General features: G+C 30.6%; 1 protein-coding gene and 1 pseudogene across 1 annotated transcript in view; one reads left to right on the top strand and one right to left on the bottom strand.

Moving 5' to 3' along the window:
* Positions 1 to 9,912, top strand: part of RBM26 (RNA binding motif protein 26) — an 80,454-nt gene extending 70,542 nt beyond the window's left edge. Inside the window, exons 21-24 of the mRNA XM_025048190.1 lie at positions 1,504 to 1,617; positions 3,250 to 4,412; positions 5,034 to 5,092; positions 8,755 to 9,912. Of these exons, the coding sequence (XP_024903958.1) occupies positions 1,504 to 1,617; positions 3,250 to 3,339 (204 nt within the window). The 3' untranslated portion in view covers positions 3,340 to 4,412; positions 5,034 to 5,092; positions 8,755 to 9,912. The remainder of the gene's footprint in view (positions 1 to 1,503; positions 1,618 to 3,249; positions 4,413 to 5,033; positions 5,093 to 8,754) is intronic.
* Positions 9,913 to 14,204: 4,292 nt separating this feature from the next.
* On the bottom strand, positions 14,205 to 14,323 carry LOC112481408 (annotated as a pseudogene).
* Positions 14,324 to 15,250: the final 927 nt, after the last annotated feature.

Below are 15,250 nucleotides of genomic sequence, written 5' to 3'. Positions count from 1 at the left end.
CAACATTTATCTGCTCTGCCACGTTGACCAGAAATCCAGAATTTTTTTAAACTTTAAAGATTTGATGTTGCAGATTATCCGAAATAAATTTCTGTCTTCAAAAAGCAAGAACTGTTATTTTATATACACAGCCAAATAGCCAAAAGTTTCTAATGGATCAAACTTATTAAAAAGTTAAATATTATCCTGTAAGTAATTTTAAAATTAAAACTTTAGAGAATTGTAAACTCACCTAATAAATTTGAAGAATCATGCTAAATACAGACATTTACAAAATTGTCATCAGAAATTTTTGTCACAAATTTAATAGATGTCACTAACAATATTTGCCTTTTTTTGGCTGATGAAAAGTTGAGTTTATGAGTAGACATTTTGCATTATACTGTTGGAATTCTTTACAGTAATATCTTTCCATGTAATAGTTATAGCTTAAAAATTACAAGTTGTTTCTAAACTTAAATTTCACATATAAGCATTTAAAAATTTTTTAGTTATGTGACATTGTGATGAGGCTGTAGACTAAAAACTCTTGAGCTGCATATTAATAGGCATGAAATCTTTTAAATTTATTATAAATTTATATGTGCAGATTTAAAATTTTTACCTAGGGACTTCAATATCATACAATTCATGGTCAGATGTCATTGAATATGTATTTATTCTACATTTCACATTATGCTATACCTTGAGATTATGCTATAAATATTTTGTGACAATGAATTATTTCAGTATGTTGCTAACATCGATTTATGTTAGTTTGTGTTACTTTAATTTTAGTGCACTATTTCCAAAGCAACCACTTAACGTAGTAAGTACTTAGACTTTACTAAGTTTAAGTTTTATCATATGCAATTCTGAATGCTTTGTGGGAAGTACTTTAGTTTTAAATAGAAAAGTTCAAGATTTTTTCTTTTGTTGAGATATAATATGTAATAGTTGTATGTCAAACATTTTGTGATACTTGTGATTATATGATGTAATTTAAAAATAATGTGATACTTTACACATGCGAAATTATTCTGTTAAAAGTTTCTAGTTTCTAGTTACTATGTATGCCATTTGTAAATTAACAAGAATTAAAAAGCAATAAAATACATTTAGCCTGTTAATTCTAATTTAGTCTTTGATTCGGAATCTACAGTCATGATCTTTAACTGCTTTGAGTTTATTGCCTTGAATAGCAATTATTGTATTGTAAACATATAGACATAATTCTTCTAGTCAGGTATTGGCCAGCACTGAAATAGCTTTAATTAGTTATTATGAGAAAGTTTTCTTGTTTTTTTTTTTAAAGGAATTTCTAATCACTAGGCTGATTTTAGAAATAATCATAAAAAATTAACAATAGTAAATAAAGAAGTAAATAACCACAAAGCAAGTGAATGGACATCTGTCTTCACTTGTGTTTAGCTAATTTAATTTAAATATTAGGTACAATAACATTTCATTTTTTTCTTTAGAAGTTATTAATGTTCTGTATTCCAATGTTCTTAATTGTTTTAGGCTGCAGTTCATGGAGCTCGTTTCAAAGGGCAGGATCTAAAACTGGCATGGAATAAACCAATAACTAATATTTCAGCTGTTGAAACAGAAGAAGTTGAACCTGATGAAGAGGAAGTATGTTTTTTTGTTTTTTTTTTTCCCCACTTGGTTATACCTTTAAATGTTCACGTTTCTCTATAAAATGTGCTTTTATGGCTGTGATTTTAACATTAAACTTCTATTCCTGAGCCATATTTCAGGCAGGGGATATCAGATAAATGCAGACAACTTTTAACTTTTCTGGATTAATGAGAACTATGGCTTGCTAATCCAAAAAGAATATATGAAAACCATATATATACTCAGTTTTCATTTACTCTTAGAAGACAATAATTATTAGATTTTTATTAACAGGAAATTTCATAGTATTTCAAGTTTTAGAGTTTATATTATACTCAAAGGCTTTATTAACATTTCAAGTTTTTTTTTTTTATTTTAATTCATATCGTTTAGTTCATTAGAATGAATGCCTGCTATATGGTAGATACTGTGATAGGCACAAAAATGAATAAGACACGGTCCCTATCAAGGAGCTTATGATCTGGAAAGGGGGGTGGTGGTGACAGACACATAAGAAACTAATTATAATGAAAGGCAGACTGATGTGCTGAATAAAGATTTGGACAATATGCTGTCGGAATCCAAAGGAAGGAGTGATCATTTATGTCCAGAAGAATCTTGAAGGAGGTGGTAACAGTAGAGCTGAACCCTAAGTAGTAATAAAGTTTTCCATTACCAAGAGCTGAGACTGGGAATATAGGTGAGAGTCATATTGGGGCAGAGAGATAGGTATGGAAGAGTACTTTTTTCTTGAGTAAAGACAGTCTAATGAATGAGACATATGAGCATAAAGAGCAGTGAAGCGAGAGAACCCATTGAAACCAAAAACTTAAAACTAAGCAACTATTTTGTTTAATCATAAAATAAGCTGTAAAAAAAGTTGAGAAACTTAAGAAATGTAGATTAAGTAGGAAAACGAGATGATTCCATGTTTTATCTTTGTTAGATATCATAGTATCACTTCATTTTGTTTGAAGAACATTCGAGGCTGTTACACATATCCATAGTCAAATGCAAGAATAAATTGTGTGTTTTGAAACTCATATACATGATTTGTCATTTTATATTTTAGATTTTACCTTTGTCCTTCCATGAGTTTGAATTGAATGGGGAGAAAAGCAGGAGAGCTCCTGGTATTAGGTATTTTGAAAAGTTTGAAAAGCAGTCTGAGAAGCTTTTATGAAGGGAATGGAGAAAAGAAAGGAATGCTATAAAAGAAAATGTTTGTATACAGTAGAAAATCTTGATAGACTTTTATACAAGTCATTAGTTGATTTAGTGTCCAGCGGTGGGGTAAGTCAGAGAAGACTTACTGATGTTATTTAAAAAAAAAAAAAAAAAAAAATTGATCAGTGTTTTGTAGCTATAGAAGATAATATCATTTGGTAAATAGAGACAGAAGAAACTGCATGTACAAAGGCTTACTTTGATATTACTTTAGTGCCTGCTTGATGCAAGCAATAGAATAGATACTATAGAGAAACCATTGAGTCGGTAAAGGTTGCTTTTCTTTGTTTCTTGAATGTTCTAGCTATAAAAATACCTTTTGTATTCAACTCTATTGAGCAAAATCAGTATTTAAAAGTGTCACCTTTTTTCTTTTCTTTTTTTTTTTGGGTAAATTCCTAAATGCATTTTAACCTAAAGTTTCAGGAAGAGTCTATGGTGGATGACTCATTACTTCAAGATGATGATGAAGAAGAAGAGGACAATGAATCTCGTTCTTGGAGAAGATGATTTGACTGATCATTGATCTACATATGCTAGAACTCTACCTGTGTTTCATTAGTATTATCTAATGTACTTTTACATATTTGTAAAAACAATTTTTGGTAAATGTGATGAAGATGGATTTCACAAATAGACAAAAGAGAAGAAAACTACCTTCTGATCCTGTATTTTGAAAGATCGATGTTTGCATTTTATTTCAGTAAACAGTTGCTAAAGACATCACACTAGAAACATATGCAATGTTTTTATTACATACTTCTACTGAACATTATGAGATTCTTTGGGTTCTTTGTAATTTAATGAATAGGTCTGAAAACTTATGACCATTGTTATAACTTAGAGGATTTTGTTTTACTCCAAATAAGGAATGAATTTGCATTTAAAATCTTAATGAATGTTTTCAAAAATGAATAGATAACATAGTACTCTAACTAAAGTCTCCAAGTTATGTATTCATAATATTACATAGTAGTATGCTTAGGCTTACTATGTATTAGCCTTTTGTTGGACTTGTGTATGTATTTTACCATATGGGTTTTAATGATAATGGTGTATGACTGTTTTGCATATGACTCCTTATGCATTCGGATGTTTAAAATAAAGTGGAATGGTCTCTTAAAAAGAAAAGAAAAGAAAAGAAAAGCAGTGACAAAAAAAAAAAAAAAAACCAAGACATTGTTCTTTGATTTTAAAAAAAGAAAAAAGAAAAAAAAAAAAGAAAAAAATCGAATAGACCATTCCAGATGGTGATCTACCCGTCCCCCCCAATTATCACAAAAGGAGCTATAATCACTAATTTATTCTTAATAATGGTTACTGGTACCTTGACAATAATGTACAATCCACTGTTTAAAATTTATACCACTTCAGTTTGGTTTGATCCTATAAATATTCAACAGATGTCTTAAAATTTAAAAGCAGGCTGATTAGTTTGGAACCAGACTTCAAGTAGAGCTAACATTTGGTGAATAAGAAAACCATCACATTACATTTTGGATGTATGAAAGAAAACTTGACCATTTGAAGATATATGAATAAAGAAATGTACTATAGATACTACTTTAGGAAAACACTGTTTGGTAAGTGTTCCAGTCTGATATTTTAAGTGTGCATTTCCTATACTTGTATAAAAATCTTTGACATTTGCAACAATATTGTGATTTTTAAGTGGATTTCTCTGGCAAGTGAACACGATCATTTAAAGTTGATAGAGGAGTTTCCAGGAAATCAGTTCATTCTTTGTAGAATGAGGGGATGCGAGATCACATACTTATCTTTGCAAATTTATTTCAGTTACAAGTGTTTCTGCCCCTCCTGAGATTATAGAGATTATATAAAAGTCACATTTAAAAAAAAAAAAAATTGCTTTCTTTCCATACTAGAGTCCTCACAATCACAACCTGTAATTATACCACCATAGTCTTCTGCCAGTGGAGTGACTAGTGGATTTTCCCCACACTTAGGGTTAAAGTTATATATGTTTTTGATGATAATACTATTATGTAGAAATGTTTTGGCTTGGAGTTGGTGTACATGTTTATATTTAAAATTTCAAAATCAGACGACTTTTGCCAAAATAGTGACTCTACGCAAAAACTTCTTTATTGTACTTAGATCTATGATATATTTTTATGTAGTCTCTTATATGTTGACTGTGCTATTCTGATTCGTTAGGTAAGTTTGTTTTCTTTTCTTTTTAGTAGTCGTGAAAGGTGCCAAATTGGCAGAGGCTCACGTTTCTTCTCTTTACACCAAACAGGTATTATAAAGAAAGAAAATCTTTCAAAGGCCAGTTAAATCTCTGTGCTGATTTTTGGCTTTATAATTTGATTAGTAAATTTTAGGCTGATTTTTAAAAAATTACTGTAAAATTTCCTTATATAGTAACTGAAATTACCTACTGTTTATTTAAATTCGTAAATAGCTAATTACTTTCCCTAGACTTACATTCTCTAGTAACCTAAATTAAAATGTTTTAAGCCATTTTGCTGTGAATAAATCAGAAGACAAATATATTTGGATTTGGTCTCAGAAGTATGGGGATTAAATATTAGCACTTATTAGGCTCACAATTATATTTTTATTAGCATTAATATAATTTTAATTATAAATATTACTTAGATTTTCATTGCTATTGGATTTAAATTAATGCATTTATAAATTATAGTACCCTACATGTACTGTCATCTGTTCTCCTTTAAAACAAAATATCCCATTGAAATAATTGTTAGTTCCCATTTTAAAGATTAGGGAATTTAGGCTAATAGAGATGGAGCAACTTACCCAAAGTCACAGCTGGTAGTGGAAGGACTAGATTTGAATGCAGGCATTCTAGTTTCAGTGCCAACTTTCTTTTTTTTTTTTAATGCTACATTGCTACCTCCTTTCTGTTGATTAAGCATGAGATTGTGTGTGCAGTAAATATGGTAGTTCTTGCACAAAATTAGTAAACTTCTTGGTCATTAGCCAGTCCATACCTTTACCCTCCCTTTTAAGACAGCACTTTGTTCATATCTCTGTTACAAGTACTTAATGTTATAATTTATCTGGTTTATATGTCTGTCTTCCCCACTAGATTACAAGCTCCTCTAGGAAGGGGACCATGTCTTATTCATCTTTTTATCTCTAGTGATTATCATAAAACCTGGCTCATAGTGGGCACTCAGATGTTTGTTGGATGAACTAACGAATGAATGTACGTTTAAATCTCCAATAATGGAGTGACAATTACCTCCCTTGTTAATTCTTATCAATTTTCAAAAATCTCTTTTGAGGGTCTTCTCAGTCATTGGGACCATTTTGCTAAACAATTGATAGAGTTAAGTATTACACCACTGGGATTACAAATACTGATGGAAGAATACACGTGTAGACTTAGTGGAATTCCCATAACAATTAGCCATTAATATTTTTGAGTGTTAAATGTAGTCAGTTCCAAGAGCCACTAATGTAGTTCATCTCACTAATTTTTTTTTTTTATATATATCCAAAGATGACCTAGTGTAAAGGACTGGACAAGTATTAGGAGATTTAGCTTTTGGTCCCAGCTCTGTTACTCACTCTTGTGGCCTTAAACAAGTCTTTTAACTTATCCAAGGCTGTTTTCTTGTCTGGAAAATGAAAGGGGCTGGACTATGTGATCTCTAAGGTCTTTCACATCTGTAGTTTTCCTGGTAGTGTATTAGTGTTTAATCTAAAACAGTTGAATATACCAGTTCTCCATACTTGTTGGTGTTATGGTTTTTATCATCTTACCAATGGAAACAACTTTGATTTGGTTATGATAATTCATATTATGTATCTTAGTACAGTTTTGTATATAGTGTTCCCAAATGCTTGCCCTTGCTGGCACAAGTTCCATTCAACTTATAAAGTATAGATTAACTTCTATATTTACTAGCATTTTTCCTTCCTACTTACAACTTTTCTTTTTACTTCTGAACTCAAAATTTAAAAACTCTTTCCTATTACAGTGTGCTACCTAAAACTTGAAACATTTTTAATTACAATTCTCATAAGTTGTTTGCTTTAGTACAGATCTGGGCTGAGTTGGGAGTGAAAAAAAAGATTGAGAAGAATGTAGGTAGCTATTTTTTACAGGAAAAAAATTGAGGGAAAATATATATTATTGGTTAAAAGATTGATTAGGATTATCTCAAGGGATGGTTGAGTTGTCATTTTATATATTTTATTCAATATTTTATGTTTTCTACTTAAGCAGTGCTGTTTTAAATGTTATTGGATAATTGTAACATTTTAAAAATTAATTTTAGTATTTAACCAATGCCCAAGCATTTATTGAAACCATGTTGTAGGAATAAGAGAGTATTGCATAGTGCTTGTTTTATTGTAATATGATCACATGTATCAACTAGTAGTTTACTATGAAGACAAGACTTCACTGTTTTAGCTGACTATCTGTAGAAAATACGACTGAGCTTAATTGAAAGAAATTTCCTGTTACTAGAATTGTTTTATTGGGACTGTATTTCCAATCTTACTTCGAACACTCATCATTGGCTCTAAAGGTTACTAAAAGAAAGCAAACAGTTGCTTGTTTGGTATGTTAACATATCAATGGCTACTTTAGAGTATTATACAAACTTTATCATCTATATTTTCTTTTTCCCCCTTATCCATAATGTGAACTAATCATAGGAAATTATTTTTAGTCCTTCTAGAATTTATATTAATATTTGTAAGTTTTTTTCTTCTTAATAAAAGTCTTTCAGCCTTTTAAAACAAAAATGCCCTGCATGATATTAACCAGATTAAATTAGTTCACTTTTTTGGTCTTTCTCTTAAGGTTTTCTTATTCTTTTAAAACTCTATAAATTAAAAGTGGAAATTTAATCTAGGATAAAGTTATGAGTGTATAATATTTATAAGGCAGAAAAAAGTTTCCCAGATCTCAGGAACTACCTAGTTCTTATTAACTTTTTGAACTGGCTGGTTGCTCTAAGGTATGTATACAGGCTTTTAGAGAAAAGAATTCTTTTTTCTCTCTAAATATTATATACCTATCAGACAACAGCAGATAACTTTCCAAAATAGCTACCTAAAAGTCCTAAGAAAGATATCATGGTGAACGTGACTGCCATCCTTAGTAATTTCTAATGAAACATCGTTTAGTAGAAAAATTCCTAACTCGGTAAATAATTTTCTTGCAATTTATAAGTATTATGATACTCATCACTTAGTATAATTGAAAGCATTTTTTATTTTAGTAAATTGATATTAATTTATTATACTTGCTTCTTCCTAATCCCTCCTTCCCTATTACTTCATTTCATCCATCCACTCATCTATCTTCCCATCATCCCAAATTAGTCTTCCTTTGTATACCAAGTGCTGTCTCATTTTGATGTGTTCCTTTTTATTTATTTTTGTTGTTAATCATTGTGCGTAGTATAGAATTTTATGTCATATAATGTGACTAAAAAATGAAATGATTATCATATGGAGTATAAGGAAACTAGATATAACTTGCAGTTACTTTGAAATCTTTGGGAAAGTTAAGATAATTGTTTTTGCTTTCATTTTTATATATAATATCTTGGAATTTGTTCTCGATTTTTTTTTTAATTACTTTTGCCTACCCACACCTCTATAAAAATTTACTATCTGGTCAGTTACTACATTTCCTAACCAAAAATTCTAGGTCATAGCCATGTTGTAGAGCTATGATCTGTGCAGCTTAATGTTTTGAGGAAACATGATGCAAAGAGGTTTCATTAAAATCATTTTAAGCCAAAGACTTTTTTTTTTTTTTAAATTGTGTACAACTTTGATTTTGATCTTTTCTCAGATAGATTTTTTATGTTGAGAAAAATTGGAGGTTAGTTTATGCTGTGATTCAATTTTTAGATTTATTTACTATTTTCAAAGTTTTTTTTTTTTAATAGTCTTCTCTTTTTCCAGCAGAGAGAGATCATCATTGCCTGAATTTAGCTTTGCGACTACAACAGCAAGACCTGTTCCTGTCTGGAGACGACTGTTATAATATCATTCTGTCATTTTATGTTTGCTCTTTATCAGTTTGATTAGATGTTTACATGTACCATAATTTGCATTTTATCTTTACAGTTCTCTAAGGGTACATCTGAGTCCAGAAGTATATGAGTGTGTGCTTTGACCTTAAATCTTTTCTCCACTTTATAACCATTTACCTTTTAAACACCACACAAAATAAAAAGACCTCTTGATTTCTAATGAGATAACTTCAGTCTCAGCCAAGTTGAGAATCGTTTCTAGGAAATCTATAAAGCTATGATGCTGTGTTAATTAGCATGAACAATTTAAAATGAAGAAAATGATTAAAAAGTTAAATATGGGTTTGGTTTTAATTTTTTTAGGTTTTAGTATACATTTCAGGGGTTAGGATAATCACTTAAAATAATTTTGAACAGATGGTAAAATACTTTTTTACACACTGTAATAACTTACCTATTCTAAATATACTTACTGAAGAGTTTGCCAAGACCACTCACCTGAAGAATATTTTTTAAACTAGCTCTTCAAAAGCAACAAGGAGGATAATTTTCTTTTCAAGTAATGCAGGATGGCCTGTGGATTATAAATATTGAGAAATATCTATTAGATGTCTAATTTACACAGTTTTCTTACATTTTTCTCGCTTGTAATCAAGACATCAAAGATAAAAGCAAGGGGTTATGTGTCTAACATTGTTAAAGACTGCTGTAGCTTTCCTGTCTTAAAAGGTATCTGCCCATATTATGTGTAAGCAGTATGGCTTAGAATTATTTATAGAGTATGATTGAATTTTATTCTAAGTATTTATCCATAATACCCTTTTTATAATGGGCACCATAAAAAAGTTTTCAGAAAATTAATTTTTTAGTATTCTTTCATAGATTCTCATGAGGCGTTTGAGAATTTGGAAGTTATACTCGATAGCAACTCTTTATTAGAAAAGTCCAAATTATATTTAATTTTATTTACCCTTGTCCATGCTCATATTTTCACTTTTTTTGTGTAAAAATGACTGTTCTGCACACTTTTTTCTTGAGTATGCACTGCATTTGTCTTCATGAAAAATAAAAAAGAATGAACACATCAGTCATAATGTAAATTATCTTTTGATCCTTATTAGTTAGAGACAGCATGGTTAATGTTAGGCTTGGTTTAAAGGAAAATTACATATTTTGGAAGATCCTCTAACATGATTATGACCTAGTAGCCTCCAAGGCATTTTTTAAATTAGACTTTAGTTTTAGTTTATATTTGCAAACTAGCATATAGCTGCAGGGAGTTTGTAAGTATTTTCCCATATTCAGCATTTTTTCAAGGAAAGAGTCTTGGCCCGTGTAATAGTGGTTTACCTCCGAGGTCAGTTAGAAACCCAAAGAACGTTTCTGAAGAGACCGTATTTGCTGTTAACAGTTTTAATTAGTTAATGAATGTGGACCACATACCACCACTCTCAATTTTATCTTGTCATCTTTTTTTCCCTTGCCTTTAAATAAAAAATAAAGCAAAACAAAATTAAACATGCCATTTGGAATCAGAGTCGAGATGATTGGATTCTCATTAAGATCATTGCACTTTTTGAAAACTGCTGAGATCCAGTAGGTCAGTTACATAGTTAAATTCCCGTTTGTTGATTAATTAAAGGATTTTTCATTTTATTTTTATGAATAGGATTCTCATAGAGCTGTGTGTAGATAACTGTACAGAATCACTTTTGTGTAATCGAATGAAGCAATTTACCTCTGCATGATTGCATTATGGAAGCATTTTATATATCTTTATATTTTTCAATATACTTGGATTTTACACTATTAGCTGCTCTAGTCATGCTATATTTGTTTTTTTAATAGAGTTTATAAATATTTATGCTCAAAATACAGATCAACTGAATATTTTTGGTCTTGTTTACAGGAGAAATAATACTTTAAAGTGATGCAGCCCCCAAGTGTCTTAGGAAAAAGTCATCGGTGCTACAAAACCTTTCAATATCATTTTTGAACCTATTTAGATCTAGACTTTGCTAGGCTTTAATCTGTGATTGCTTGTGATTTATTCTAATCTATCAGCATAATCATAAAAGTGGTCTGCGATGAGTCAGGTAAAGAGCCCAGCCCATTAGAAATACCCCATAATTTAAAGATGCAGAATGACAGTGTACTGATTTTTGCCCAGTTTCCCGAAAAGAAAATAGTTTCTTCAGTTTGTCATTAGCTCTTTTGATAAGAGAAATGGTGTTAATCTGGCTAGAACTAAAAAAGGATACATCCAGCATGGCTCAGTTTTCCCATATTTCAAATGGAAAACTTTCCTAGTCCTAAAATATGATGTAATCCTGCTCTGCTTTAAATTCCCATCTGTCTTTTACTCAACAGGAGGCAGGGTAATTCTTAAATATTTATAGAACATTTGATGAGTTGGAAAGAGATGTATTATTTACATTGTACAAGTTTTGTCTTAATGTGTAGATTGTTCTCTACAAAACCATTCCAGCACCTTAGTGAATGTTCTTAAGATACAATTTTTAAGTATCAGCAAAGCATTCATAGATGTTTACTTTTGATTCTCAGAATCCTGACCCTGTTTTGGGTGTGATATTACTTCAGAACATGTTGTCTGGCACAAGATTTCCTTTAATAAGTGGTTTAGTTAAACTCGATTTCTGTGGATTGTTGAACCTAGAAACACCAAAGGAGTCTTTTCTTGTCTGGAGACTGGATTGTTCCAGTTTTTAATTCCTGTGCCCATAAGTATCTCATTTCACGAATGTGTGTGTTGGCATGGGGGGAAAATTCCCTGCTCTTTGAGTGGAGCGAAAGTAATTGGTTAAGCTGTAGCAGCTTTTTTTTCTTTTATTTTTAAAAGTAATAAAACTTGAACTGAAAAAGGTAAAACTTGAATTAGAAAACTACTCTTGTATGCTTAGAATGTTTATAGTATTACATGTGTATGTGGGGTTGTCAACATTTTTATTATTTATAGTTGAATTATGTTTTGTTAAATATCCATAATGTTTATTATTTTTATATTTTGAGAAAAATTTAAATAAAATAGTCTTACTTAAAAGCAGTTGTTAACTTTTTAAAATTGTTCTGAATCTTGCATCAATTACATTAATATAGAATAGAAAGAAAAATTTGTAGCCCTCAGTCATTGCACAATTGAGAATTCTGAAAATGTTCAGAGAAATGGCTTCATAGTGCCCCTTTCCCTCTTTATCCTCCATTCTCACTTTAAATTGTTCTAAATCACCTTTGGTACCAGTGAGTTATTGGCCTAATGACTCTTTTCCTCACATATATACAAATCCAGCATACCTTCTTTCTCCCTAATTCTTGCCTCTTTACTTCCAGAAATTTTCTTTTTATTCCATTGGGGACTGAAAAGTTTCTCCTTATCATGAGTGATAAGTATAAAAATGTTGTGATGGCAAAGAAGGACTGCCATAGATTGTAAAGTAAAATTAGACATGAAGTACTTATACTGTCAACCTCCAAAGCTATTGAAAGTTCTTAGAACTTCCCTCCATAATTTTCACACTTATTCAAATATATCTTTTCTAATTTAACCTGCTTTTCCAGTAATCAGCATATTCATTTCATATTTAATTTTATCAAGTAATAAATTTCATTTTGTTTTTCGTTGCAGATATACCTTCTGTCATCTATAACGTGGGTTAAATAAGCTTGGTGATAATCTCTCTTCCATAGTGACAACTGCTATGAGAAAATACATTATCTCAAAAGTGCCTATGTCTTGATAAAAATCTGGTTAAAGAGGTCTAGTTGTAAAATAGAGGACTCTGGCTTGAAATACTATAGAGGACTTTGGTTAATGACACACTTGGTAAAATTATTTTTAAAAATTCTATATTTTACATATATATTGCCAGCTCCTATGGACTATTTGCAGATTGAGCATTTTGTCAGCTTTCACTTAACCTGAGAAGTATTTCTGTATAAAGTATGAAAATTCGGTCTTTAAATACTTATAAAAAATCACATATATTATTATAGAAAAGCTAGAAATTCCAAATAAAATGACAAAAGATGAAGGCCTATCTATAAATGATCACTAGATATTTTAAAATGGAGTTGTATACTATTCTGTGGTCTTTTTCCATTTGTAATATAACTGGTTTATACCATTTTCAAAGCCCCTTCATTTGTAGATGAATCATAATGTATTGAATCAATCCTCATTTGGGGCACTGAGGGCCTTTCTACTTTAAAAAAATTTTAATATAAATGGTGTATCCTTGAACACATTATTTCCTCAAGATACATTCTCAACTGCTGGGTCAAAGTACACTTGTTTTTAAAATCAGTGATAATATTTTGAATTGGATCGTTTACAAAGCAAATATGTATAAACACCTAGATACTTTCATTTCATTTTGGAGAACAGCATAAGTTTAGTTTTTTTGCACATGTATTAGAAGTTACTGGATTTATTATAACAAGAACCAAATTATGCCTCATAATAATTATGATGCAATAATGGCACTATTAATATTTTCCACTATATATAGTTGCTAGGATGTTAACCTAGCAACTATATATAGTGGACTTTTTCCTTGGAACTACACATTTTTATAATTATGGCATTTTATAAATTTTCAAAAACTTGTAGTCTCATAAGTAGTCTGTATTGAAAGGTAGGGTAGATATTCTTTACTTTTATAAAATGGCAGAATCAGGACTGGAATTTCCATTTCTTAATACCATACCCACAGTAAGAATATACAAAGAGATACCAAAAAATTTATAGCAACAGCAACAAACCTTCCATATTTTTTTATCTTAACCCTCCAAACTGCTTTTCTCCAGGAAAATGTAATTTATTTTCTCCATGAAATTCATGAACATTTTTTAGAAACACATAAAGCATAAAATAGACTGAAAGAAGAAAATAGAAATGGAAAGATAAGAGTCTCCACATATTTTCCTACTATATCATAAACAGAAAAGTTCATTTTGAAAAAGATAATTCATTTTACTGGGAAGAATAAAATTTCTTGTAAATATTTTCCTGAGCTATCCATGTAACAATCATGTTTTATCTTAATATTTGTCTAAATACAATATTGTATTACATTCCAAAATTCAAGGGTTTTCTATGTTATGGCACAATTTTCTTTGTCTCACTTTTTATCAATATGAGATATATTACTGAATAATGCGAGGTACATTTTGTATTCAGTGCTATGAGAATCCTGATTATCTAAAATATAGTATAGAGTGATTTGAAGATTTTGGATTTAGGACATGGAGTGAATGAAAAGACTAACTTCACACTTCTGGTTTCAAGGATGATAAGAGTACAGGTTAAAAAAAGCATCAAAAGTCTTTCACATTTTTTTTATTGTTTATTTTTATTTTTTACGCCTACAGCACTTGGTCTTCCTAGGTGGTTTCCCATCCAAGTACTAACCAGGTCCGAATCTGCTTAGCTTCCGAGATCAGATGGGATCAGGCTTGTTCAGGGTGGCATGGCCATAGACGTCTTTCACATTCTTGAAACATTTTAACTATTAAAATGTTATCCCAATGATCCCATTTAAATCAACATTTTTGGTGACATAACCAACCTATTTTTTTTTTTAAAGGGGTATCTATGACTTGAGAGTTCTTGGATATCCAGTATTTTTATTAGAAATCAGTGTTAGGAAATATGTTTGAGAATTAGAAATGGATAGCTGTCAAATTTGTGCTAAATTTAATGCAGTATATATTGCTTAGTTTTTTGAGATAACTAAGTCTAGTTGGTAATATATGCCAGTCTTACATTTTATTTTCTTATCCATCAATATTTAAAGAAAAATGATAAAAAGGAAGATCTCTGGCACTTAGCAATTGTCATGTCTGAAAGAGGTAAGAATTTAAGTAAAAACCAAACTAACTTGACAAAACTATTTGTCGAGTACTGATCTAATTATTGGTCATGATAGCCGTCACACGTCATATTTGTAATACTACATGAATGAAAACTACATATATTAAAATATAATCCTAACCAGCCATTCTTTGTTTACGGAGTAAGAGTTTTTTAGTTTTGTTAAGATCTCTCCAGTGAAAAAGAATCCACAAATTGGAAGTGCTAACAAAAGAACAGAGCCATCTAAGATGCCAAAGATGGGAAGAGGAAGATGGATTAGAGAAATAGTCCTGCATTTGTGAAAGCTTTGATTGAAAGCAGCCTTGAAGCAAGTACATTTTGGGTTTTTTTCCCCTCTGCTGACAAGCTTTATTGAGCATCAAAAGACATGAAAATTTCATAGGAAAGCATGCATCTAAGAGAACATTTGCTAGGATGCCTCTTGTGTTTCTTGTTGGAAGCACTCGGCAAGGGTGGTGATAGCAACCTGAGTGAGTTCCAAAGGACCCCTCTTATCTGCCACAGAGCACGTCAGCCACATGGAGAAAAAGTG

This window comes from Pteropus alecto, unplaced genomic scaffold (genome assembly GCF_000325575.1).
Source record: "Pteropus alecto unplaced genomic scaffold, ASM32557v1 scaffold72, whole genome shotgun sequence".
In the NCBI taxonomy this organism is placed as follows: Eukaryota; Metazoa; Chordata; class Mammalia; order Chiroptera; family Pteropodidae; genus Pteropus; species Pteropus alecto.
Note: the sequence above shows the minus strand (reverse complement) of the source record. Positions and strands in the feature narration are given on the sequence as shown.